The sequence below is a fragment of the Hemitrygon akajei genome, chromosome 18 (assembly GCF_048418815.1).
Source record: "Hemitrygon akajei chromosome 18, sHemAka1.3, whole genome shotgun sequence".
In the NCBI taxonomy this organism is placed as follows: Eukaryota; Metazoa; Chordata; class Chondrichthyes; order Myliobatiformes; family Dasyatidae; genus Hemitrygon; species Hemitrygon akajei.
In genome coordinates this window covers 32,059,847-32,085,939 of record NC_133141.1, presented here as the reverse complement: position 1 = coordinate 32,085,939, position 26,093 = coordinate 32,059,847, and the positions used below count along the sequence as shown (strand labels likewise).

General features: G+C 50.1%; 1 protein-coding gene across 5 annotated transcripts in view; it reads right to left on the bottom strand.

Annotated features, from left to right (window-relative positions):
* LOC140741260 (histone deacetylase 4-like) overlaps positions 1 to 26,093 on the bottom strand; it is a 52,973-nt gene that overhangs the window by 10,559 nt on the left and 16,321 nt on the right. Inside the window, exons 3-18 of one of the 5 annotated variants that reach the window (XM_073071250.1) lie at positions 25,455 to 25,539; positions 23,368 to 23,485; positions 19,154 to 19,257; positions 18,376 to 18,504; positions 17,736 to 17,815; positions 13,627 to 13,762; positions 13,056 to 13,258; positions 11,388 to 11,574; positions 10,433 to 10,563; positions 9,790 to 9,910; positions 8,495 to 8,544; positions 6,658 to 6,765; positions 6,417 to 6,472; positions 4,761 to 4,848; positions 4,047 to 4,166; positions 3,678 to 3,775 (exon numbers count right to left, since the gene is read on the bottom strand). In XM_073071250.1, the coding sequence (XP_072927351.1) occupies positions 3,678 to 3,775; positions 4,047 to 4,166; positions 4,761 to 4,848; positions 6,417 to 6,472; positions 6,658 to 6,765; positions 8,495 to 8,544; positions 9,790 to 9,910; positions 10,433 to 10,563; positions 11,388 to 11,574; positions 13,056 to 13,258; positions 13,627 to 13,762; positions 17,736 to 17,815; positions 18,376 to 18,504; positions 19,154 to 19,257; positions 23,368 to 23,485; positions 25,455 to 25,539 (1,814 nt within the window). Of the gene's footprint in view, positions 1 to 3,677; positions 3,776 to 4,046; positions 4,167 to 4,760; positions 4,849 to 6,416; positions 6,473 to 6,657; positions 6,766 to 8,494; positions 8,545 to 9,789; positions 9,911 to 10,432; positions 10,564 to 11,387; positions 11,575 to 13,055; positions 13,262 to 13,626; positions 13,763 to 17,735; positions 17,816 to 18,375; positions 18,505 to 19,153; positions 19,258 to 23,367; positions 23,486 to 25,454; positions 25,540 to 26,093 lie in introns of all 5 variants that reach the window. The other 4 variants (XM_073071247.1, XM_073071249.1, XM_073071248.1 and 1 more) reach the window with 4 other exon arrangements.

Below are 26,093 nucleotides of genomic sequence, written 5' to 3'. Positions count from 1 at the left end.
CCAGTTATTTTAGTTATTATCAGCGATGACACAACTACCACTAACATATCATCTGTGGAACCAGCGGAGCCAAAACACTTGACCACTGTTATACCACCATCAAGAATGCTGACCGTGCCATCCCAAACTCACACTTTGCAAAGTCCAATCACCTGGCTGTACTTCTCCTGGTTTATAGGCCAGGGGTCACCAACCTTTTTTGCACCGTGGACCGGTTTAATATTGACAATATTCTTGTGGACCGGCCGACTGGGTGGGGGAGAGGGGTGTTAATCACGACTGGAATATAGGTGATAAGTCAACTATAAGTCACTTATAAGTGGCTAATACACTCAATTTCGTTTCTAAAAGGGTTTATCTAACGAATTTAATATTAAACACACAGCACGTATTTTCCTCGTATGAACATATAAAATTATTGCAACACACCAGTGAGAGGACAAGGTAAGGGCCGGAGGTCGCAGTCCAGAGAGAGCAACCGACCGAGCAAGGAGTGTGACAGGGCGTGCCCACCCCCCTTGTAGGTAGGTAGGATCTATCAGCCGACAAAAGTTTGACTCGAGGGATGACTTTCAGTAGATCGCAGCAAGGTAGCTGCTCTGCTACTTATGAAACCCTGAGCCCAAATTAGGTCATCTGTGAATATCTTAGCACCGGGTTCCCCACGAGCATTCGGTGTGGTAAACAGGTTTAGAGGTGACGCCCATCTGTCTGCGCTCCAGGCCAGTAGCAACGGCACTTCTCGCCGGGCGTGTGAGGTGGCCGGTTACCAGAGGCCAACCAGTGATCCCCGGCGCAAGGGTATCACTGCATTTAGGCGACTGATGACCTCGCGTGCGTTCAAGTTCAACAGTGGGCGTGACGGAATGAGGAAAGGTGCAGCTGACTCATATCGTTTCATATCAACAAATCATATAGTTTCCTCACGGCCTGGTGGTTGGGGACCACTGACTAAATACCACAACACCAGTGGTGAGCAAGAGGGTATGGTTGAGGGAGGCAGAGGAGCACTCACAGGACAACTTTGAATCGGTGGACTAGACAATATTCAGGGATTCATCTTCCGAGTGTGAATTAATTTGCCACAGTTATCACTAGCTTAATCAAGACCTGTGTGGATGAGTGTGTGCCTTTGAGAACATACCGAACACACCCAAACCAAAAGCCATGAATGAACTAGGAGATTCATAGTCCGCTGAGGGCTAGATCTGTGTTATTCAAGACTGGTGATCCAGAACTATACAAGAAGTCCAGGTACAACCAATTGAAGACTATTTTAAGAATGAAAAAAATTCCAATTGAGTTACAGACGGAATTGGATGCACATCAGCTCTGGCAGGGTTTACAGGCCATTACATCCTACAAAGTGAAACTTCACTCCCAGATGAGCTCAATTCCTTTTATGCACCCACTTTGACAGGAAGAATAAAACTACACCTGCGAGAATCCCTGCAGTCTCTGGTGACTCTGTGATCTCTGTCTCAGAAGTGGATGTCAGACCATCTTTCAAGAGGGTGAACCCTTGCAAAGCATCAGACCATGTTGGTGTACCTGGTAGGGCACTGAAAACTTGTGTCAACCAACTGGTGGGAGTGTTCAAGGACATCTTCAATCTCTTGCTGCGGAGTTTTGCACCTACTTCAAAAGGACAACAATCCAAGAAGAGCAGGGTGAGCTTCCTCATCAAATATCACCCAGTGGCACTCACATCTATTGTGATGAAGTGCTCTAAAAGGCTGGTCATGGCGGGAGTCAACTCCTGCCTAAGCAAGGACCTGGACCCACTGCAATTTGCCTATCGCTACAATAGATCTACAGCAGAAGCAACCTCTCTGGCTCTTCACTCAAACTTGGATCACCTGGACATTAGCAACAGCTATGTCATGCTGCTGTTTACTGATTACAACTCAGTATGCAACACAATCATAACCCCATCTGATCAACAAGCTCCAAAACATGGGTGTCTGTACCTCCCTCTGCAACCAGATCCTTGATTTCCTCATTGGGAGATCACAGTCAGTGCGGATCAGGAATAACGTCTGACAATCAACACTGGTCACCTCAAGGATATGTGCTTAGCTCACTGCTCTACTCTCCATACACCCACGACTGTGTGGCTTGGCACAGCTCAAACACCATCTATAAGTTTGCCGATGACACCACGATTGATGGCAGAATCTCAGATGGTAATAAGGAGGCATACAGGGGAGAGACAGATCAGCTGGTTGAGTTGGTGTCATAACAACCTTGGACTTCAGGAAGGGTAAGTCGAGGGAACATACACCAATCCTCATCCAGGGATCAGCAGTGGAAAGAGTGAGCAGTTTCAAGCTCCTCGATGTCAACATCTCTGAGGATCTATCCTGGGCCCAACATATTGATGCAATTACAAAAAAGACATGACAGTGGCTATATTTCATCATGAATTTGAGGAAACTTGGTATGTTACCAAAGAATTTTGCAAATCTCTACAGATGTACCATGGAAAGCATTCTAACCGGTTGCATCACCGTCTGGTATGGAGAGATCACTGCATAGGATCAGAAAAAGCTGCAGAAAGTTGTAAACTCAGCCAGCTCCAACATAGGCACTAGCCTCCCCAGTATCGAGGACACCTTCAAAAGGTGATGCCCCAAAAAAGGTGGCATCCATCATTAAGGACCCCATCACCCAGGACATGCCCTCTTCTCATTGCTACTGTCAAGGAGGTACAGCAGTCAACTTTTCAGGAACAGCTTCCTCCCCCCTGCTATCAGATTTCTGAATGGACAATGAACATCAATTCACTATTTCCCTCTTTGCACTACTTATTTAATTTTGTTATATATACTACTTATTGTAATTTATATTTTTAATTTAAATTATGTATAGCACTGTACTGCTACCGCAAAACAACAAAATTCATAACGTATGCCAGTTACTCTAAACCTGATCCTGATTCTGAGTACCTCTGCTTCCTCAGGAGCCTAAAGAAATTCATGGACCTTGACCGATTTTAACTGATACACCACAGAAAGTATCCTATCCAGATGCATCATGGCTTGGTAAGGCAACTGCTCTGCCCGTTGTGGACACAGCTCAGCACATCACAGAAACCAGCCTCTGTCTAACACTTCTCACTGCCACAGTAAAGCAGCCAGCAGAATCAAAGACCCCACCCGCCCTGGACTTACCCTCTTCTCCTACCTCCCATCGGGCAAAAGGTACAAAAGCCTGAAAGCACGTATTATCAGGCTCAAGACAGCTTCTAACCCCGCTGTTATCAGACTATTAAATGGTTCCTTAGTACCTTAAATTACGCTCTTGACCTCACAATCTTATTACTTTGTGATCTTGCATCTCTTTGTCTGTCTGTGCTTTATTCTGTATCCTGTTATTGTTTTATCTTGTTCTATCTCGATACACTGTGTAATGATCTGATCTGTAGGAACAGTATGCAAGACAAGCTTTTCACTGTATCTCAGTACGGGTGACAGTAATAAACCAATTCCAATTCCAGCTTTCCCTGAAAACCAAACTTCCTCCAGGTTACCCAACAGAACCCACCCGTTATAGGGACGGCTCCTTTTCAACCTTCCAGTCACACACCACATCATGTATTCTCTCCATGAGTTTTCCATGGACCCCATTGCCAGTTCTGCCCTGCATGCCGGGCGCGTGAAATGGGGATCACTCACCTGAAGGCAGCGAGATACTCGGCATCACCAATGGGAGGGTCCAGACTCTTGGTCCATGCAATGTTCACATTAAAGCCCGCACCGGGCCCACTGCCAACCTGTGCGGGAATGAGGGCAGTTCTTTACCAAGGGGCAGGTGTAAAAGGGGTTAAAACCCATAGTGGACAACAGAAGTGAAACCACCTCCACATGATCCCAAACACCCTCCTGGGGTCAGGCACAGAGTGAAGCTCCTCCCACACCATCCTATCACACACTTGAAGAGACCTTGGAGATACCAAGAGTCCCAACTTTGACCACGTTACCCAATGGGAGCACTGCTTGGGATCTCCCTGTACCTACACGGTGCATCAACCTGGCTGACCTCACCTCATCCGATGCCCCACTTCCTGGGAAGAAGTTACCATCATCATGGCGATGGAGGGAGATGTAGAGGACACTGGGATCTGTGTAGAAGACCTGTTGAGTTCCATTTCCATGATGGACATCCTGGGAAGCAAAGAAAGATCCCATCACCTATCACATCCTAATTGGCTAAGTTAACCCTGCTGGCCACCCCCATGTGCATCTCCCAGTACGCTGATTGTGCACAGAAAGATACCAAAAGAGATATAGGATTCAAGCGCAATGACTGTAGGTGGCGCAGATAGACAATAAGGGCCATGACAAGGTAGGTTGTGGGGTCAAGAGTCCATCTTTTTGTACTAGGGGACAGTTCGAGTCTGATAACAGCAGATAGAAGTTGTCCTTGAGCCTGGTAACGTGCTTTCAAGTTTTTGTATCTTCTGCCCGATGGGAGGGGGCAGGAGGGAGAAGGTCTGGAGTGGGTGGGGTCTTCGATTATGTTGCCTGTTTTACTGAGGCAGTGAGAAGTGTAGACAGAGTGCACGGAGGGGAGGCTGGTTTCTGTCATATGCTGAGCCGTGTCCACAACTCTCCGCGGTCACGGGCAGAGCAGTTGCTGGACCAAGCAGTGATGCACCCAAAAGGATGCTTTCTGTGGTGCATGGTGGAGACGGTGGGGGCGAAAAGGAAGGGGTGAGGTCCAACCACAGCGAAGCTGATGCGACCTAAATCACTTACCCAGTCTACGATGAGAATCTTGCGCATGTTCATCTTCAGCTGGAGCTGTTTGGCAGCGATGGCTACTGAATTAAAGAAACAGAAACCCCTGTGGGACATAGAAGTGAGGTCAGTGAGACATCCTCAAAATTCACATGTCCCACCTCCACCTCCCTGTAGACAACTTCAGGAAACTGCAGAAAGCGAATTTCACAGGGAGGACATGTAAACTTTCACAGTGTACAGTGGGGCCCAGGGGAAGCTAGATAACAGAGGGTGCTGGAGGTACAGGTAGACAGAGAGACTGGTAAATAACAGGGGAGTGTTGTAGAACAGAGGGAGCTCTGGGTACAGGTACACAGAGAGACCGGTAAATGAGAGGGGAGTGTTGTGGAACAGAGAATCGTAATCAAGCTCATTATCACTGATATGCAGCATGAAATTGATTGTTTTTGCAGCAGCAGTACAGTGCAATACATAAACTGCTATACATTACAATAAGAAATATGGAAAAATGAATATTGCAAAAGAGAGCAAGATAGTGACGGTAGTGTTCACAGGTTCATGGACCAGTCAGAAATCTGGTGGCAGAGGTGAATATGTTCTTCCTAAAACATCGAAGCTGAGTGTTCAGGCTCATGAGAAGGCCACATGGACTGGATGGTCAGGGTCCTTAACGATAGACAATGCTTCAGACATTGCCTTTTGAATATGCCCTTAATAGTGGGGAGATTAGTGCTGATAATGGAGCTGGCTGAGTCTATAACCTACTGCAGCCTTTTCTGATCGTGTCCATTGGTGCCTTGGCTACAGCTAAATGGTTTATTGAAGGTGGTGTGACAGGTAGACAGGGTGGTGAAGAAGGCATTTGGCATGTTGGCCTTTATTAGTCATGGTACTGAGTACAGGAGTTGGGACGCAATGTTACAGTGGTATAAGATGATGGTGAGGTTACACCTGGGGTATTGTGTTCAGTTTTGGTTGTCCTGCTAAAGGCAAGATGCCATAAAACTGCAAAGAGAACAGAGATTTAGAAGGATGTGGTCAGGATAGGACTTTACTGAAATTGGAATTGATTTATTCCTGTCACATGTACTGAGATACAGTGAAAAACTTGTCTTGCACATTGTTCATACAGATCAGATCATTACACAGTGTATTGTGGTAGAACAAGGTAAAACAATAACAGAATGCAGAATAAAGTGTCACAGTCACAGAGAAAGTGCAGAGCAGGCAGACAATAGAGTTGAAGGGCCAGAATGAGGAGATTAGGAGTTCAAGAGTTCCATGTTATCATGTGAGGGAGCTATTTAATGGTCTGATAACAGTGGGATAGAAGGTGTCCTTGAGCCTGGAGGTACGTGCTTGGAGGTTTTGTATCTTCTGCCCAATGGCAGCGGGAAGAAGATAGAATGTTGGGTCTTTGATCATGTTGGCAGCAATACCAAGGCAGGATAAGCGTGGACCAACCAACTGTGATGCTTGGCACCTTTCTGTGGTACTGCACTCATATTTCTCACTACCAGGTACACCATGAGCTTCAGATGCGCAGGGAATTTCATTGCACCTTGGTGTTTGTAAGGGTGACAGACAGTGGGAGAAAGAGATAGGGATAGGGAGAGACAGGGTGAGAAAGAGAATGAATTAACACCTATCTCCAAGTCAAGGTAAACTCACATGGCGGCTGACTGTTCAGCGTGATGTCCCGGAGGTCGGACAACAGCAAACCCGTTCTGGAAGGGGAAAGGTGAGGTTAGGGGAGCACCGGAGCACAAAATACTGAAACCCAACACAACCCGGGTCGCAACAGTCCCATCCCTTCCTGTTTCCACCCTCCGCACTCCCAAAATGATCCACCCTTCCCCACTTACTCCCACCGTCTGCACTCCCATGGAACTGGAACATCGACATGTGTTACCTGGAGATCGCCCCTCGCCACTCTGAGAGCCAGCTCGATGACACATCCCACCGCCATTCTGGCAGCATTTGATGAGTGTGCCTCATTCCACACGCTGTCCCTGTCTACCTGGGAGTGGTCAACATGACAGAGTTTACAACATGGACTCAGCTCCTTGTAGAACACAGAAAACTACAGCAAAGGAAAAGGTACTTCGTCCCACAATACCTGTACTGACCATTATGCCAAATTAAGCCAATCCCTTCTGTCTACACAATGTCCATATCCCATCAGGGAGAAGGTACAGAGCCTGAAGACACAGATTCTACATTTTAGGAACAGCTTCTTCCCCTCCACCATCAGATTTCTGAACAGAATGAACCCATGAACACTAATTCAATATTCCTCTTCTTGCACGATTTATGTTTGCAATTTATAGTGATTTTATGTCCTTGCACTGTACTGCTCCCACAAAACAGCAAACATCCTATCATATGTCTGATGATAAACCTGATTCTGAAATAAAAAATTAGTAAAACAAAATAAGGAATAGTGAGGTAGTGTTCACGGGTTTGAGAACATCATGATATGCTGGAATAATTAAATGAAGTATTGAACACCAAACTCAACCAATCCCTTATGTCTACATCCCTCCATTCCCTGCATATCAATGTGTCTGTCTAAGAGCCTTTTAAATGCCTCTTATTATATCTACCTCCACCACCACCCCAGATGGCACATTCCAGACACCAGATTCTCTGTGTTAAAAAAAAATCCCCCTCACATCTCCTTTAAACTTGCCCCCTCTCACCTTAATGCATTCTCCTGTTATTAGACATTTCGGCTCTGGACGTATAAGGATACCAACTGTCTACTCAATCGATGCTTCTCATAATTTTATAAACCTCGATCAGGCCTCCCCTCAAGCCTCTGCTGCTCCAGAGAAAACAGCTCAAGTTTGTCCAGCCTCTCCTTGTAGCTCATGCCCTCTAATCCAGGCAGCATCCTGGCAAATCTCCTCTGCTCCCTCTCCAAAGCCTCCACACCCTTCCTGTAATAGGGTGACCAGAACTGCACACAATACTAATGTCTTATACAGTTGCAACATGACTTCCCAATTCTTGAACTCAGCGCTGAAGGCAAACATACCATATGCCTTCTTTAACACCGTCTCTACTTGGGTCAGCTTGGACCCAAATCCCTCAGTCCCTCTGATGCTAACCACTGCTGACAAGGCCGACATCTCCACGTCTTTTACTTGTGAACCCCAGGACAAAGAGGAGGTAAATACAACATAAACAGGGAGGTGTGTAGGTTGAGGGAGCGAGTCACACAGATGGGGATGGGTGTAGGGGAGGGAGGGGGTCACAGAGATGGGGAGTGGTGTAGGGGAGGGAGGGGTCACAGAGATGGGGAGGGGTGTAGGAGAGGGAAGGGGGTCACAGAGATGGGGAGGGGTGTAGGAGAGGGAAGGGGGTCACAGAGATGGGGATGGGTGTAGGGGAGGGAGGGGGTCACACAGATGGGGATGGGTGTAGGGGAGGGAGGGGGTCACAGAGATGGGGATGGGTGTAGGGGAGGGAGGGGGTCACAGAGATGGGGAGTGGTGTAGGGGAGGGAGGGGTCACAGAGATGGGGAGGGGTGTAGGAGAGGGAAGGGGGTCACAGAGATGGGGAGGGGAAGGGGGTCACAGATGGGGACGGGTGTAGGGGAGGGAGTAGGTCACAGAGATGGGGAGTGATGTAGGAGAGGGAAGGAGGTCACAGATGGAGAGAGGTGTCGGGCCAACATCGAGGCAGGCAGGAATAGATGGGCAGATGGGTCTCAGTATCCCAAAACTCTGAGTGATATACTTACTCCAAAACCGCCACATGGTAACATCATTAGAGTTGGCTGTGAGCGTATTCCTGGAGGACAGAGAGAAAGATGAAGAGAGTGGAGAGAAATATTTGGCATGTCATTACAGACTCTGACCAACTCCTACAGCTGTACAGTGGAGAGCATTCTGACTGGGTGCATCACCGTCTGGTGTGGAGTCTCCAATGCAGAGGATCACAAGAGGCTGCAGAGGGTTGTAGACCCAGTCAGCTCCATCACAGGCACAAACCTCCCCAACATCACAGACATCCTCAGGAGGCAGGGTCTCAAGAAGCAGGTGCCCATCCTCATAGACCTTCACCATTTGGGCTACGCCCCCTTCTGGACGCTGGAGGTACAGGAGCCTCAAGGTTCAACAAGCTTCTTCCCCACTGCCACCAAGTTCTTGAGCCCACGTGAAAATCCCAAACACTACTGTGAAATTGATTTCCTTGAACTTGTATTGCTGTTGTTATATTTAGAGATACAACAAACCCACGCCAACCAATTACACCCATGTCACCAAATAACTGACTAACCTGCATGTCTTGAAAATATGGGAGGAAACCGGAGCACCAGGAGGAAGCCCACAGAGTCCCGAGGAAAAAATAAAAACTTCTTAAAGGCAGCGATAGGAGTTGAAACTGGGCTGATAATGCTATAACAGTTATGCTAACTGCTGCGCTACTGTACCGCCCGAAAGTGTTATCTTTAGTCTTTTCTTTAGTTTTTGACAATTTAAGTTTATGTAATTTATGTTTGTAATGTACTGTGCTGTTTATGCGACCACAATGATGAACATAATCTTGAACTCCCCCGGGCAAGTGGGGAGTGTTCCATCACACTCCTGACCTGTAGACGGTGGAGAGGTAATGTGGTGGATGTGGAGTGCATGGACTAACTCCACCCGGGCAAGTGGAGAGGGTTCCATCACACTCCTGACCTGTAGACAGTGGAGAGGTAATGTGGTGGATGTGGAGTACATGGACTAACTCCACCTGGGCAAGTGGGGAGTGTTCCATCACACTCCTGACCTGTAGACGGTGGAGAGGTAATGTGGTGGATGTGGAGTGCATGGACTAACTCCACCCAGGCAAGTGGGGAGTGTTCCATCACACTCCTGACCTGTAGACGGTGGAGAGGTAATGTGGTAGGAGAGGTCATTCACACTCCCCTCCCAATTTTTGTATCTGCCCTCCTATACCCCCTCTACCAACGCCAAACCAGCACATCCACCCTCTCTACTTTGCTGCCCAACTGAGTATGAGGCGGCATCTGCCAGAGACAGTGGTTACCCATGAATTTCCTGTGGTCCTCCTTCAGCCGACTGAGGGGGCTGGTTCCAAATGCGAATACATGGGTCTCTGTGTGGACTGTCTGCAGCTCCTCCAGGGTGGCCTTCCTTCCTCGGACCACCTGTCCCAGGAAGGGCAGAGCATGGGTGGGAAGGGTGGAGGGGTTTGAGTGGGTCATGTGGAGAGATGGAGTGAAGGGAAGGAGAGTGCGAGGGTCGACAGGTGGGAGGGAATGACAGCAGTGGTTAGGAATATCTCAAACCTTCCTTTTCCATTCCAAATGCACACTGACTCTCCCCAGCCCCATCCTCTCCCATCCTTACTCCCTCCTTCACCCTCCCTGTCCCACCCCCACTCCCCCTTCCCACCAGCGCCTCATCCTGTTCCTCCCTCACTCGCTCGTTCCCTCAACTCACACCCAACTTCCTCCCCGCCCTACACCCCCTCGTTCCCCTTTGTCATCTCTTCCTTTGCTCTCTCCTTGTTCCCTCTCTCCCTCCCCCTCACCTCCCTCCTTCCTCCTCTCTCTCCCTCATTACCCTTCCTCCCATTCCCCCCCCTCCCCTATTCCCCTCTCCTCTGCTTTACCTGTCTCCTTCCCCTCAACTTCCTCCCCTCTCCTCACCCTTCCCTCCTTCCCTACCTGACACTGGCTTCTCAGGCCAGTCTCCTGGAGTCGGGACCAGATGCTCTGGATCCGGCCGGGATGTTCTGGATGCTGCCCCCCACCGCATGGACACTGGTGTTTCAGCATCAGGGGCTCATACACCAGGCCTGGGAGTTGGGAGAAGTTGGGGGGATTATAAGGTTAGTGTCACCCTGTACACCTCTTGCTCCACCTGTCCCTCCTTCCTTCCGTCTCTTCATCCCTCTGTCCCAGACTGTCCTCCCTTCTCTCCTTTCAACTGGTTCCGTGACTCCCCTCCTTTTCTCCCACTCTCCCTCCTCCTCCCTTCCCCACCCTCCTCTCACCCTCCTCATTTCCCACCTCTCTCCTCCCTCATCCCCTTCCACAGCATAATCTCCCTCCATCTCTTCACTCACTTTCCATTTTCACCTCCAACTCACTTCTTCTCTTCCCTCCCACAACTGAACCCCTCACTCATTTGCTCCCTCCTCTCCCCTTCCTTGCCATCCTTTCCCTCTTCCTCCTCCTCCCTTCCCACACCCAATCTTCCTCCATCTCATTGGTCTCCTTCCAAATTTTCCTCCATCTCCTCTGCCTCACTCTTACCCCTCCCTTATTACCACTTCTCCTGCTCCTTCTTCATCCCTTACCCTTCTCTTACTCTGCATTCCTACAGCACTTCCCCTCTTCCTCCCTCCCTTCCTCACTTCCACCTACCTTGATATCTCCCTCCTCTCCTCTCCCTCACTCTTACCTTCTTCATCCCCTGAGCCTCCCACCAACACTTCCTCCCCATCTCTGCCCCTCCACTTCCTTCCCTCACTACTTCCTCTCCTGGTCTTACCTTGACCCTTACCCCTCCCTCCTCCTTCACACCTTCCTTCCCCTCCTCCATTTCCTCCCCAGCTATCACCCTCCAAGCCTTCTTCCCCCACCCTTTTCCCTTACATTCCTCCTTCAATTCCCTCACCTGTGCTACAAGTAGACTGTGCCACGGCTTCAGGGGTAGGAGTAGGGGTAGGTATTGAGGTTGAGGCGGGTGAAGATTGAGCTCTGGAAAGTGGTCGGTGCCCCACACCTGGGCATCTGAAGCCCAGGCTTTCCGCCTGCATCCCAATAGAATCCAAAGTCCGAGACTGATCACGGAGAAGAAGGCGCTACAGAACAGGAGACAACACATTCTCATTCTGATAAACAAGGTGAAACGAGTTCATATAACAAAGAGGAGGGAGCTTAGCTCTATGTCTGACCCTAGGAATGTCTGATGGGGACAGTGTGGAGGGAGATTCCCTCTGTGTCTGACCCAGGGAGTGTGTGATGGGATGGTGTGGAGGGAGATTCACTCTGTGTCTGACACCGGGAGTGTGTGATGGGACAGTGTGGAGGGAGATTCACTCTGTGTCTGACCCTGGGAGTGTGTGATGGTACATTGTGGAGGGAGATTCACTCTGTGTCTGACCCTGGGAGTGTGTGATGGGACAGTGTGGAGGGAGATTCACTCTCTGTCTGACCCTGGGAGAGTGTGATGGGACAGTGTGGAGGTAAATTCACTGTGTCTGACCCTGGGAGTGTGTGATGGGACAGTGTGGAGGGAGATTCACTCTGTGTCTGACCCTGGGAGTGTGTGATGGGACAGTGTGGAGGGAGATTCACTCTGTGTCTGACCCCGGGAGTGTGTGATGGGACAGTGTGGAGGGAGCTTCACTCTGTGTCTGACCCTAGGAGTGTATGATGGGACAGTATGGAGGGAGATTCACTCTGTGTCTGACCCTGGGAGTGTGTGATGGGACAGTGTGGAGTGAGATTCACTCTGTGTCTGACCTGGGGTTTGACTCTTGGCTTCCGTCTCATCTCCCACTCCATGCTGTCTGTCCCCAGGCTGCAGCTGTGTTTTCTCATCAGCTAAGGGCAGGAGTTCAGGGGGGGTGGAGGTGGCGGTGTGAGTGGGGTATTGGAATTGGTTTATTATTGTCACATGTTCCGAGATACAATGAAAACATGCCTTGCACACTGTTCATTCAGATCAGATCATTACACAGTGTATCGAGGTAGAACAAGGTAAAACAATAACAGAATGCAGAATAAAGTGTAATAGCTACACAGAAAGTCCAGTGCAGGTAGACAATTTGGTGCAAGATCATAATAAGGCATCATACTAGGGGACTGTTCAATGGTCTGATTACAGTGGGGTACAGTGGAGAGGTGCCTGAGAAGAGAGAACGTCTGGGGTGGGCGGAGTCTTTGATTATTCGGGCTGCTTCACTGAGACAGTGAGAAGTGTAGACAGAGTCCATGGAGGGGAGGCTGGTTTCTGTGATGTGCTGAGCTGTGCCCACAGCTCTCCCTGGTTTCTACCGGTCACAGGCAGAGTGGTTGTCACACCAAACCGTTGTGCATCCAGACAGGATGCTTTCTAAGGTGCATCAATAAAAAATGGTGAGGGCCGATGGGGATGTGTTGAATTTCTTTGCCCTCCTGAGGAATTAGAGACATTGGCGAGCTTCTTGGCTGTGATGCCTACGTGGTTGGACCAGGATGGGCAGTTGGTGATGTTCACTCCTAGGAACTCGAAGCTCTCCACCCCCCGAGCATCACCGGTGGACACAGGAGTTCGCGGTCGCCTGTTGCGCTCACTCACCTGGCTCAGTTGAGTGTGCTCCCTCAGCTGCTGCAGGAACTGCCGGTGCTGCCTCTGTTGGTGCAGCTGCTGCTGAGCAGCCCTGGGGTCCCGGGGCAGGGGGGCAGACTGTGTCCGTCCCAGCGGCCGGTGAGTCCGGGGTTGGCCGTGGACCAACGGCGCCATGCTTGGCACCACCCCGTAGGGGGGAGGCAGCCCCGCTACTGCTGCGGGGCCAGGAGGGGAAGAGGGTTAGCGCAGTGTTCATGCTGGGGACTTCATCAGACGTACACACCCCGGCCCTGGGAATTCCTGCTCCTCCCTTTCTGATCCCTCAGCCCCTCCACTACCCCACCAGTTCACTCCCTTCGCTTTGCCCTCCACTGTCCCCCAAGCCCTCCCTTCTTCCCCCTCCCTCTCCCCACATGTGAACACCTTCTCCCCCAACCCCACCTTAACCCCCATCTCTGTAACCCCTTCCCCCACCCCTCTGCTCTCCTTCCCTACCCCAATATCTCCACTTTCCTCCACACACCCTCCTCCCCTCCCATCACCGCACCCACCAACCCCTCTGCCACCCCTCCCCACTCACCAGGCAGCAAAACACGGTGGGTGAGAGCCGACTCCAGGAAGGGGAGACGGTGCAGGTGGAACGGGTGGAAGGGGACAGGGGTGACTGGACTCGGGAACCCCAGCAACTTTGCCCCCTCAGTCTGACCAACCGGCTTCTTGGGGGTTGGGGGGGAAGAGAGGTGTGAGAGAATGAGGGGAGAGGGAAGAGGAGAGTTGGGAGAGAGAGGAGGGAGAGAGAAGGGTAGGGGAATAGGGAGACAAAAGATGGGAGGTGAATGCTCGTTTCCAAACAGCACAACAGATACACTCCCATATTCAACCCCCCCACCCCCATCCCACTGGGAGGGTGTTTCCCCAAAACTGAGGGGATTCATCCCAGAAACTCTGGGATCTGATCCCCTGAAGCTGAGGATTCAATCCAGGATCCCCTCAACTCCAAAAATCAAGGATAGGTGAAGGGGCAGATGGTGTTGAGGAAGCAGGGAGTCTGCAGAAGGAGAATGGGTAAAGAAGTGGCAGATGGAATATAATGTCGGGAAGTGTGTGGTCGTGCACTTTGGTAGAAGAAATAAATGGAGTGAACTCAGGGACTTGGGAGTCCTCACGCCAGATTCCCTAAAGGTTAACTTGCAGATTGAGTCGGTGGTGAGGAAGGCAAATATAATGTTAGCGTTCATTTCAAGAGGGTTAAAATATGAGTAAGGATGTAATGCTGAGGCTTTATAAAGCAGACCACACTTGGAGTATTGTGAGCAGTTTGGGCCCCGTATCTAAGAAAGAATGTGTTGGTATTGAGAGGGTCCAGAGGAGGTTTGTGAAATTGATCCTGGGAATGAAATGGTTAACATATGAGGAGTATTTGATGGCTCTGGGCCTGTACTCACTGGAATTTAGAAGAATGAGGGAGGATTTCATTACCTATTGAATATTGAAAGTCTAGATAGAGCTGGACGTGGAGAAGGTGTTTCCTATAGTGGGTGAGTCCTGGACGGGAGGACACAGCCACAGAATAGAGGGACATCCCTTAAGAACAGAGATGAAGAGGAATTTCTGTGGAGTTAATTGCTACAGATGATCATGGATGCCAAGTGACTGGGTATATTTAAAGTGGAGGTTGATAGGTTCTTGATTAATAAGGGCATCAAAGGTTACAAGGAGAAGGCAGGAGAATGGGGTTTAATAAATCAGCCATGATGAAATGGCAGGGCTGACTTAATGGGCTAAATGGCCTAATTGTGCTCCAGCAACCCTTTTAACCTCAAAACCCTAAGCCCACAGAGCATGGGACAACCCTCAACTTAGACCCTTCATAGCCCCCCGATATTGTGAACCGCTTACCCAGCCCCACCCTCTCAGGGAGATTGGGTGTTCCCCAACCTCTGCTGCCAGCACTCACTTTGGACCTAGGCTCTGTAGGCAGCCCCCCTGGGAAATGTTGGGCAGGGCAGAGTAGACAGGAGGGACAGGGAGATGAGAGAATCCTCCTGCAACAGCATATGGTTGATCTGTGGAGTGGAGAAAGGTGAGATGCTGGTGGTGGGGGGGACATCACAGTGGAGAAACAGGAGACTTCACTGAAAGGCAAAAGTGTCATTACTTTCTTAGGGGGTAAAGAGGTTTGACTTGTCACCAAACACACTAACAAACTGCTACAGATATACTGTTGGAGTTGTCCTGACTGATTTCATAACGGTCTGATACTGCAATTCGAACGTGCAGGAATGTAAGAAGCTGCAGAGAGTCGTGGACTCTGTCTAATATATTACGGACACATCCCTCCCCACCATCGGCAGTGTCTACAGGAGGTGCTGCCTCAAGAAGGCAACGTCCATCATCAGAGATCCCCACCATCCGGGCCATCCCATCTTCTCACAGCTCCCATCGGGCAGGAGGTACAGAAGCCTGAAGTCCCACATCACCAGGTTCAGGAACAGCTACTTCCCTTCAAACATTCGGTTCCTGAACCAACCGGCACAACCCTGATCACCACCTCAGTACAGCAACACCGTGACCACTCTGCACTACAATGGACTTGGTTTTTGTTCTAATTCTTTATTATAAAAATTGTGAGTAATTTATGTTTTCCTTGTGTATGTTGTGTCTCTGATGTCCTGTCATTGGGTCTGTGGACTGAGACGGACAGTTGAGACCTTTCATCAAGTCTAAAGGAGTAGTGGATAGCCAGCGTAAAGAGGTAAGGGGAAGAAGGGTTGGCCAAGAGCTGGCAGGTAAAAGGGGTGACAGAGTCACACAGCACAGAAACAGGCTCTTCAACCCATCCATGCCAAACCAAGTCCCATTTACCCGCATATCCCACTAACTCTTTCCTATCCAAGTACCTGTCCAAGAATCTTTTAAATGTCATTAATGTACCTGCTTCTGGATGACAAAGTTGCCCTTCAGGCCCTTATTAAGTCATGCCCCTCTCATCTTGAACCTGTGCCCCCTGGTTCTTGATTCCCCAACCCTGGGGGAAAAGACTGAGCACACTCACTCTATCAGTGCCCCTCATGGTTTTATGCACCTCCATAAGTTCACCCCTCAGTCTCCTATGCTCCAAGGAATAAAGACACAACCAGTTCAACCTCTCACCGTGACTCAGTCCCTTGACTCCTGACAACGTCCTTGTGAATCTCGTCTGCACTCTTTCCAGCTTCAACCAAAGGCAACCAAAACCACACACGATATTCCAGCACTGTTTAAAAATAACTTGCCCTGCATATCTCCTTTAAATTTACCCCCTTTCACCTTAAATGTATGCCCTATAGTATTACACATTTTGACCCAGTGGAAGAAAGACACCAGCTCTCTATCTATGCCCTCATAATTTTATAAGCATCGATCAGGTCTCCCCTCAGCCTCCGCCGCTCCAGAGAAAACAACTGAAGTTTGTCCAAACTCTCTTCATAGCTCATGCCCTCTAATCCAGGCAGCATCCTGGTAAACCTCTTCCGTACTCTCTCCAAAGCCCCCACACCCTTCCTATGATGATCAGAACTGAATGCAATACTTCAGATGCGGCCTGATCAGAGATTTATCCAGCCACAAAGTAATTTCCCGACCCTTGGACTCACTGTCTTGACTAATAAGGGCAAGCATGCCATTTACCTTCTTCACTGCACTCTCAACCTATGCGGTCATTTAGTGTTGCAGTTATCATTACCATGAATGCTGTTTACACTGTGATCTTCACACAAGCAAGGAATTGCATCGCACCCTGGATTCAGAACTGGCTTGCCAATAGAAGACGGAGGCTAATGGTTGAAGGACTTATTCTAGCTGGAGGTCTGTGATTAGTGGTGTTCCGTAGGGATCTGTACTGGGACCTCTGCTGTTTGTGATGTATATAAATGACCTGGATGAAAATGTAGGTGGGTGGGTTAGTGAGTTTGCAGATGACACACAGTGGTACTGTAGACAGGGTAGATTGCCAAAGAATACAGCGGGAAATAGATCAGGTACAGATATGGGTGGAAAAATATAGGTGGAAGGCGTTAGTTTAGTTAGGCATTTAGTTACTAGTTTAACTAGTTCAGCACAACACTGTGGCCTGAAGGGCCTGTTCCCATGCTGTACTGTTCTGTGTTCCATTGGAGTTGGAATTGGTTTATTATTGTCACATGTACTGAGATACAGTGAAAAGCTTGTCTTACATACTGTTCACACAGATCAGATCATCACGGAGGTAGAACAAGGTAAAACAATAACAGAATGCAGAATAAAATGTCACAGTTACAGAGAAAGTACAGAGCAGAGCAGGCAGACAATAAGGTGTGAGGGCCATGATGAAGTAGATTGTGAGATCAACAGTCCATCTTATTGTACTAGGGGACTGTTCAATAGTCTGATCATACTGGGGTAGAAGCTGTCCTCAAGCCTGGTGGATCATGCTTTCAGGTTTTTGTATCTTCTACCCAAAGGGAGGGTTGTGAGAAGAGAGAATGTTCAGGGTAGGTAAGGGTCTTTAATTATGCTGGCTGCTTTATGTTCTGTATTCGAAATTAAAGGGACAGGACCCTTAACGGCATTGGAAATACAAAGGGATTTTGGTGTCCAAGTCCTTCGCTCCCTGCGGGTGGCAACACAAGTAGAGTAGTTGTTCATGGTACATGGTGCTGAGGGACCTACCTCTGGTGCTGGGGTGTGACCAGTGTCCTGTGGAGAGTTTGATTTCAGGGTTGGTCTACTGGCGCTGTAAGATGTATCTGCTCCAGGGAGGGAGGGAGCGAGCGAGAGTCTAAGTGAGAAATAATGAGAGGAGGTGGGGTATACACAAACACACAGATACACACACTCTCTCACGCACAAGCACACACACTCATGCACACATGTACACACTCACACACACGGGCAGACACCTCGTACATACTCAGACACACATTCACTCATACTCACACACACACCACAAGCACAGACACACACTCTCACTCCCTTCCCACCCTCACCCCCACTCCACTCTCCCCCTCTCCACCCTCTGCACCTCTCCTTCCTCCCCTCTTCTGCTCATCCTCCCTCCCACTGTCCCCTTTCCCTCTCCCCCATCTTCCTTCTCTCTCCCTTACCTCTCCTCCCCTCATTCCCCACTCTGCCCATCTCACTGCCCCTACCCCTCACTCATGCCCCTCCCCTCTTCACCCCTCCCTATCTCTCCCACCTTCACCCCCTTTCTACTCACCTCTCTCCCTGCCTCCCTTCTCCACCTTCCCCCTCTCAACACCCAATCCCCCTCCCGCTCTCTCCTCTCCCCCCCATCTCTCCTCCCCCTCACCCAGGGCGTCTCTGCTCCTGCCCCCGAGCCCTGCAGGAGCGCTGTCCTTGCGACAGAGGAGGGGGCTGTTCCTTCGCTCGGACCCCCGAGACCTCAGCTTCAGCCGCACCTTCAGGTTGGGCTCCGAGGCTGAAAGAGAATGTTCCGGAAGCTGTCAGTGATTGGGGGAGGGGTTGGTAAGAAGGAGGTAAGAGACCAAGGGAGGAGAGAGAGTGTGGCTGAGAGAGGGGAGGAAGGGAGAGGAAAAGAGAAGAGAGATTATTAGAAAGAGGGAGAGAGAGCTGGAGAAATACAGAGAAAGAGACAGAGCGGAGAGATAATGTGAGAGAGAGATGAGAAAGAGACAGCAGAGAGAGGATGCAGGGAGCGAGAGGTCAGAGAAGACAGAAAGAAAGTGGGGAGTGAGAGATGGGGTGAGTGAGGAGGGAGAGACATCCGAGGGAAAGACAGAGACAGACAGAAGGTGATAGAGATGGACAGAGGGAGCAACAGAACAGTTCCTGTAAGGAAACCATCACACAAAGATCTGAGACTGATGTCTCTCTCCCCACCCTCGTCCCTCAGATTAGCCACTCCCTTCCTCTCCCTTGGATGTTCCTCGTAAAGGTTGGGGTGGGGAGACTGCAGGGGTTTGGGTTCAGGGGGTTGAGTGGGGAGGTGTGGAGGGGGGACAAGGGAGGTGGAACGGGGAGGCTGTGTGAGGGATGAAGGCTGAGGAGATGGGGATTGGGGAGGGGAAGCGGAGTGTGGAAAAATGGGTAGGGTTGGGATCACTGACCTGTCTTTCGCAGTGGGAACTCTTGCTCTGGGTCTCCACTCCACGTTCCCTGACCGAGCGGGGGTGCCTGATGCAATCCCTGGGCTGGTGGCCGAATCTCACGGCTGTGAGGGTGGGGGAGATGCAAGACACGGGGATGGTGGGTGAAGGTTAGACGTGTCAATGCGGACCCATCCCCCAGGGTGGGCTTGGGAGGAGGGGATAGTGAGGAGGAGATGAGAAGGAGGGGGGAAGAAAGGGAGTGGAAGGGAGGGGAGATAGTGGAGAGGAAGGGAGTATGGAGAGAGGCAGTGGGGGGGGAGGAGGGGGAGGAGAATGGTGGAGAGAGAGGGAGTTGAAGGAAATTGGAGGAAAGAGGGACCACAGAGAGAGGGGATTAAAGGGGAGTGGAGAAGAGAATGGGGAGAGAGGAGCAGAGTGGGAATAGAGGGAGAGGGGAAGGGTGAGAGGGGAGGGGGAGAGTGTGGGGGAAGGAGAGAGAGGTGAAGGGGAAGAGAGAGAGGGTAAATTGGTTTATTATTGTCACACATACCGAGCTACAGAGAAAAACTTCGTTTGCATGCCACCCATACAGATCATTTAACCACATCAGTATGTTGAATGCAGAATGAAGCGTCACAGAGAAAGTGCAGTGCAGGCAGACAATAAGGTGCAAGGCCACAAGGTAGATTGTGAGGTCAAGAGTCCATCTCATCAAAGTTTCAAAGTAAATTTATTATCAAAATATATATATGTTACCAATACTAGCTTGAGATCCATTTACCTGCAGGCATTTACAGAAAAATAAAGAAATACAATAGAATTTATGAAAAACTTTACATAAACAAATACTGACAAATAACCAAAGTGCGAAAGAAGACAAATTGTTCAAATAAAAAAGGAAAAATAGTAAATCAATAATACTGAGAACATGAGTCGAAGAGTCTTTGAATCAGTGAGCTGTTTGTTGTGGAATCAGTTCAGAGTTGTGGTGAGTGAAGTTATCCACACCAATTCAGGAGCTTGACGGTTGTAGGGTTATAACTGTTCCTGAACCTGGTGGTGTGGGACCTAAGGCTCCTGTATCTCCTGCCCCGATGGCAGCAGTGAGAACAGAACATGGCCTGGATGGTGGGGGCCCTTGATGATGGATGCTGCTTTCTTGTGCCAGCGCTCCATGTAAATGTGCTCAGTGGTGGGGAGAGATTTGCCCGGTGGTCCCGGGGTGACGACGTGGCTGTCGGATGATTCATTGATTGAGCTCCACCGAGTGCACTAAACTGACTGAACTTTGATAAGTTGGCGCCTTTTTTTTTCTTGTATATATATATATATTGTGTTGCCTAATACTCTTTTAATTTTAGTAAACTCTTTAAAGTGTATTTCATATCGGTATTTGTTGTGGGTTTGATACTGTTGGCGGGCGCGAGGCATAAACGCGATTCTCACAGCACCTGCGTGTATGGGAGGTGGGTTGGTGTGTGGCTGGATCTCTTTTTCCCCTAGACATATACCAGCCTGTTGGGTAAGTGTTACATTTGTGGGGGCTCATCCGGGATTGGATTGTCAGGGGGCTGTGGAATCGCGCAGGTAGTGAGCGAGGATGGAGTGAGATAAAATTGTTCACTGGTGCGGATTTGAACGTGTACCGGTACAGTACGCATGCGTAGTGAGCGGAGTGGATTTTCGAGTTTCAGGAGACGCGTTAGTGCAGGGGTTAAGTTTGGTGAAGGGTATGGGGCAGGTAGAATTGGTAGCTAGACGGTGTGGTAAAGAGATGGAGTCTAGCTGGGTGTTGGTTAGTACGAGTGCTGACGTCAGGACGTTGGAACTGCCGGCGACGGTCAGTGTACCGGGGGAGGAGGGGCTGTGGGGGCTCCACACCGTCTCTGAGGATGAGGATGAGGAGACACCGGAGGAGGAGCTAGAGCTAGAGGAAAACCTCGGAGAGGTGGCAGGCACTAGCAAAGGGAGGAGGGAGTCGTGACTAGGCCCCGCCCCCCCAGGTAGAGGGGAAGCCTCGGAGCTGGCAGCCGCACTTAACTCCCTGGTGGGAATGGCCAAGAGGCCACGGCTGAAGCTGGGGGTGCCCTCCGGAGCCAAGCCTACTCTAGACGGGGAGGTGGACTATGAGACCTGGATCGAGCATACATCCTTGATGTTAGGGGAGTGGCCAGGCTCGGAGGAGGAGAAGAGGCAGCGATTGGTGGGAAGTTTGAGGGGTTTAGCAGCCAAAACAGTTTGGGAGTGGAAAGCTGAAAAGTCTGGGGCCTCAGTGGAGGAATGTATAGAAGTTTTGGAGGGAGCGTTTGGGTTGTCAGGGGAACCCTGGCTGCTTTTAGCAGAGTTCCAACGCCTGGAACAATGGAGAGGGGAAAAGCTCTCCGAGTACATATTTAGGATGGAGGGGATGCTCTCGGGGCTGCGGCGCCGGGGGGTAGTGAAGGCGCCTGACGTGGCTAGCGTGAGGATGAGTCAGTTATTCAGTGGCTCTCTGGAGGAGGACAAGGTGGCGTGGACTATTCGGCAGGCTTATAGGAAAGGCCCTCCTCCATCGTTCGGGCAACTGATTAGAGAGGTGCGGGAGGAAGAGAGAGCGTTGGGGCGGAAAAGGGGCGCGGGCCTACGGGAGCGATCCTCAGCGATACAGGAAGTGGTGGCTGGGTGGAGGAATGACAACCCACCGAGGGGTACAGAATCCCCTCTGGAGGGGAGGGACAGGGGAGGTACCCACTCTCAGGGGCGACCAGTGCCGTGGGTTGGGAGTGGGAGTCGTCCTGGGAGAGGAGGGGCGGCAGGCAGCGTGTGCTTTAACTGTGGGAAAGAGGGGCATTTCAGGCGGGACTGTGGGCGGCCGAGGGTGTGCTATAGCTGTGGAGAGGAGGGACACTTTAGGTGGGATTGTGAGAGACCAGGAGTTCCGCGGAGGACAAGCCCCCCTGCGACTAAGAAGGGGGAGGTGTCGGGAAACTTAGGAGAGGCTCAGTGAGGGAACGGACTGGAGCCTCTGGAGGAACACGTTCCCAGAGATCAGCCAGGGGACCACCGGGTGCCCACGCCTCTATTCCAGATGGGCTGGTAGGACCCCGTGCCAGTGTGATGTCTACTGCTCTAGGTAGTTATGTCACTGCTTTCTGCACCTGGGTGGGGTTTTGTGTGTTGCAAGAAGCTTTGGGGAACTCTAGTAATGCCATGAGGGCATAACATTTGCTGGTGGGGAGAGAATGTACAATGTCCTGTGCATGTTACTAAAAAGGGCTTCTTTGGTTTGTTACGAGTAGGAATGCTTCTTTGTCTGTTAAAAGTTTCTCTTGCTGTTGTTTCGCTTTAGAATGGCTGATATGGTAATTGTATTCATTTGTTAATCAATGGGGAATGTTATTGTGTTTTGTGAGGCTGGGAACTTGGGGAGGGGTTGTGCGGGCTTGGGGGTGAAGGGAGTCGGCAGGAGGGACGGACGAGGAAGGTGGACGGGCGCTGGACGGCTCGTAGGACCACCGCGACTGGCGCTAGACGGCTCGTAAGACCACCGTGTGGTCCCAGGGGTGACGACGTGGCTGTCGGATGATTCGTTGATTGAGCTCCTACGATGTGCACTACACTGACTGAACTTTGATAAGTTGGCGCCTTTTGTTTTTTTCTTTCCTTGTATACATATATATTGTATTGCCTAATACTCTTTTAATTTTAGTAAACTCTTTAAAGTGTATTTCATATCGGTATTTGTTGTGGGTTTGATACTGTTGGCGGGCGCGAGGCATAAACTCGATTCTCACAGCACCTGCGTGTACGGGAGGTGGGGTTGGTGTGTGGCTGGATCTCTTTTTCCCCTAGACATATACCAGCCTGTTGGGTAAGTGTTACAATAATTTATAGTACTTTTAATATATTTGCACTGAACTGCTGCCACAAAACAAAAATATCACATCGTAAGAGTCAGTGATAAGAAATCTAATTCAAAATCAGGTTTATCATTGACATACGTCATGAAATTTCTTGGTTTGCGGCAGCACTACAATGCAATATATTAAAAATTACTATAAATTCCAAGAAGAGTATATTATAATAAATCAATAGATAGATAGTGCAAAAAGAAAGCAAAATAGAACTGGTCCTTAAATGTTGTGTGTGCATCTTCAGACCCCCGTACTTTTGAGATGTCTGCCTGCCCAGAGAGGGCCCCAAAGAAATGTACTGCCCCAGTCCTCTTGCGTACACTGGGCGATTGACCTCACCTGTATGTGACGCTGCTCTGTGTCGCCGTCAGCAGGACTGTGTTCTTCAGTGCTGCCTCCTGCTTCTTCAACACGAACTCCTGGAGCCTCTGTTTCACCGCAGTGCTTGCCCCCGTACCTGTGGGCAACAACAAGAGGAGCGTCCTTCACTCAGCCGGGGTTTTTATCCCCCACCCCTTCCGCCCAGTTCTCAGATAAAACTAATTTAACATCGAATCACAGTGAAATGTCTGATTTGCGTCAACGACCAGAGTCCTGAGGATGCGCTGGGGGCAGCTCGCAGGCGTCCCCACATTTTTTCGGCCCCAACAGCATGCCCACAACTTAATCCTAACCCATATGACTTTGGAATGCACAAGGAATACAGAGACCCAGAGGAAACCTACAAGGTCACAAACTCACAGAGCATACAAACTCCTTACAGACAGCGGCATGAATTGAACCCCGATCACTGGCACTGTACACTACAAGCTCATTCAGAATGTCAGGAGGCATGGGATCCAGGGAAACCTGGCTGTGTGAATTCACAATTGGTTTGCCCACAGAAGGCAGAGGGTGGTTGTAGCTTAAGCATTTTTGGCCTGGAGGTTGGTGCTCCACTGGAATCTGTTCCAAGACCTCTGCTCTTTGAGACTTGTATAAATGACTTGGATAGGGAAGTGCAGATGACATGAAGGTTGATGGAGTTGTAGAAGATTATCTTAGGTTACAATGGGGCATTGACAGGATGCAGAGCTGGGCTGAGAAGTGGCAGATGGAGTTCAACCTGGAAAAATGTGAAGAGTGAAGTTCAGCATTAATGGCAGGACTTTTCGCAGTGTGGAGGGACAGAGGGATCTTGGGAGTTCACATCCCTAGATCCCTCAAAATTACCATGCAAGTTGATAGGGTTGTTAAGGAGGCGTGTAGTGTGCTTCATTAGTCGGGGGACTGAGTTCAAGAGCCACAAGGTAATGTTGTAGCTCAATAAAACCCTGATTAGACCACACTCAAAGTATTGTGTTCAGTTCTGGTCACTTCATTATAGGAAGAATGTCAGAGAGGATGCACATGAGATTCACGAGGATGCTGCCTAGACTAGACAGCATGTCTTATGAGAATAGGCTGAGTGAGCTAAGGATTTTCTCTCTGGATCGAAGGAGGATGAGAGGTGACTTGATAAAGGTGTGTAAGATGATAAGAGACATAGATTGAGTAGAAATGGCTGATACAAAAGGACATAACTTTAAGGTGATTGAAGGAAAGTATAGGGGGAAAGTCAGAATTTGTTTTTTTTTTATAGAGAGTAACAGGTGCGTAGAACACGCTATCGGGCTGTAGAGTCAGGAAGTTATGTTGCAGGTCTATAAAACTCTGCTCAGGCCATATCTGGAGTATTGAGTACAGTTCTGGTCGCCCCATTACAGGAAGGGTGTGGGGGCTTTGAAGAGGCTTTACTGAAGAGGTTCACCAGGATGCTGCCAGGATTAGAGGGCATGAGCTATATGGAAAGGTTGGACAAACTTGGGCTGTTTTCTCTGGAGCAGCGAAGGCTGAGGGGAGAACTGAGAGAGGTTTATAAGATTATGAGAGGCATCTATACAGTGGACAGTTGGTATCTTTCTTCCCAGGGGCAGCAAGGAGAAGGGGCAATGCCTGTGCCTTGATGGTTTAATTTATTTTTGGACCAGGGAAGTGGGACTGATTTAAAAATTTTGCAGAGAAGGGAATGTTTCAAGTCAATAGTGAAATTTCCCCTCTCAGCCGACGGAACCAGAGAGATGCATATCTTCTGTAACCCTTTCCTACACCACATCTCTGTCACCTACACCCCTTCCTGTCTCTGTAAGCCACTCCCTTCCCTACACCTCTCTCACTCCATCCCACTTCTCCCCTCCCTCTTTCCTCGCTGCCCTGACATTCTTTCCCTCCCAGTCTTGCCTCTACCTTCTCTTACTCCTCTCTCCCTCCCTGTTCCCCCCTACCTTTCGCCCTCTCTCATCCTCTCTCCCCCCACACTCTTACTCTCCCTTTCTCTTCTCCCTCCCACTTCCTCCACCCTCCCCTCCCCTCCCTCCCTGCCCTGCCCCACTACCACTCCCTCTTACTTTGCTTCCCTTGGTCCTTGTTCCGTAACTGTCGGGGTTTCCCATGGGATGAGCCCCCCTGTTGGTCACATCTCATGTCCGGGCCCTGGAACAGAGAGAGTGAGAGACCCGTCAGCGAGGAGGGGAATGAGGGAGGTGGGGGAGAGGGAGAGAGTGACGAGAAGGCGGTGGGAGTGCAGGAGGAGTTCATTACAGGTGGATTGACAGACAGAGGGAAGGTACAGGTAAAGGTGAGGTACAGGCAAAGAAGTGGTAGGTTGCAGTGGGGAACAGGCAGAGGCATTCACAGGCTGAGTGAGGGCAGGTGCAGACGGAGCGAGGGTGCAGAGGAACAAGCGGAGGTACAGGCAGAGGAGGGAGTGTAGGCTCAGGTGGAGGGAGGAGGGGGAGGCACAGGCGAAGGATGGTATGGAGACACTGCCAGTGACAGGGTGAGGAGGTGCAGGTGAAGGAGGGAGGGGAGGCACAGACGGGGGAGGGTACAAAGGTAGAGGCAGAGACAAAATGCACAGGTACAGAGAGAGGTGCAGGTAGATGAGGGAGGGTGGGAAGATTTCGGTAGGGTGCTGAAGTACAGGCAGAGGACGGAGGGAAGATAGAGGTGGGTGGAGGAGGGTCGGTAGGTACATGCAAGTGTGG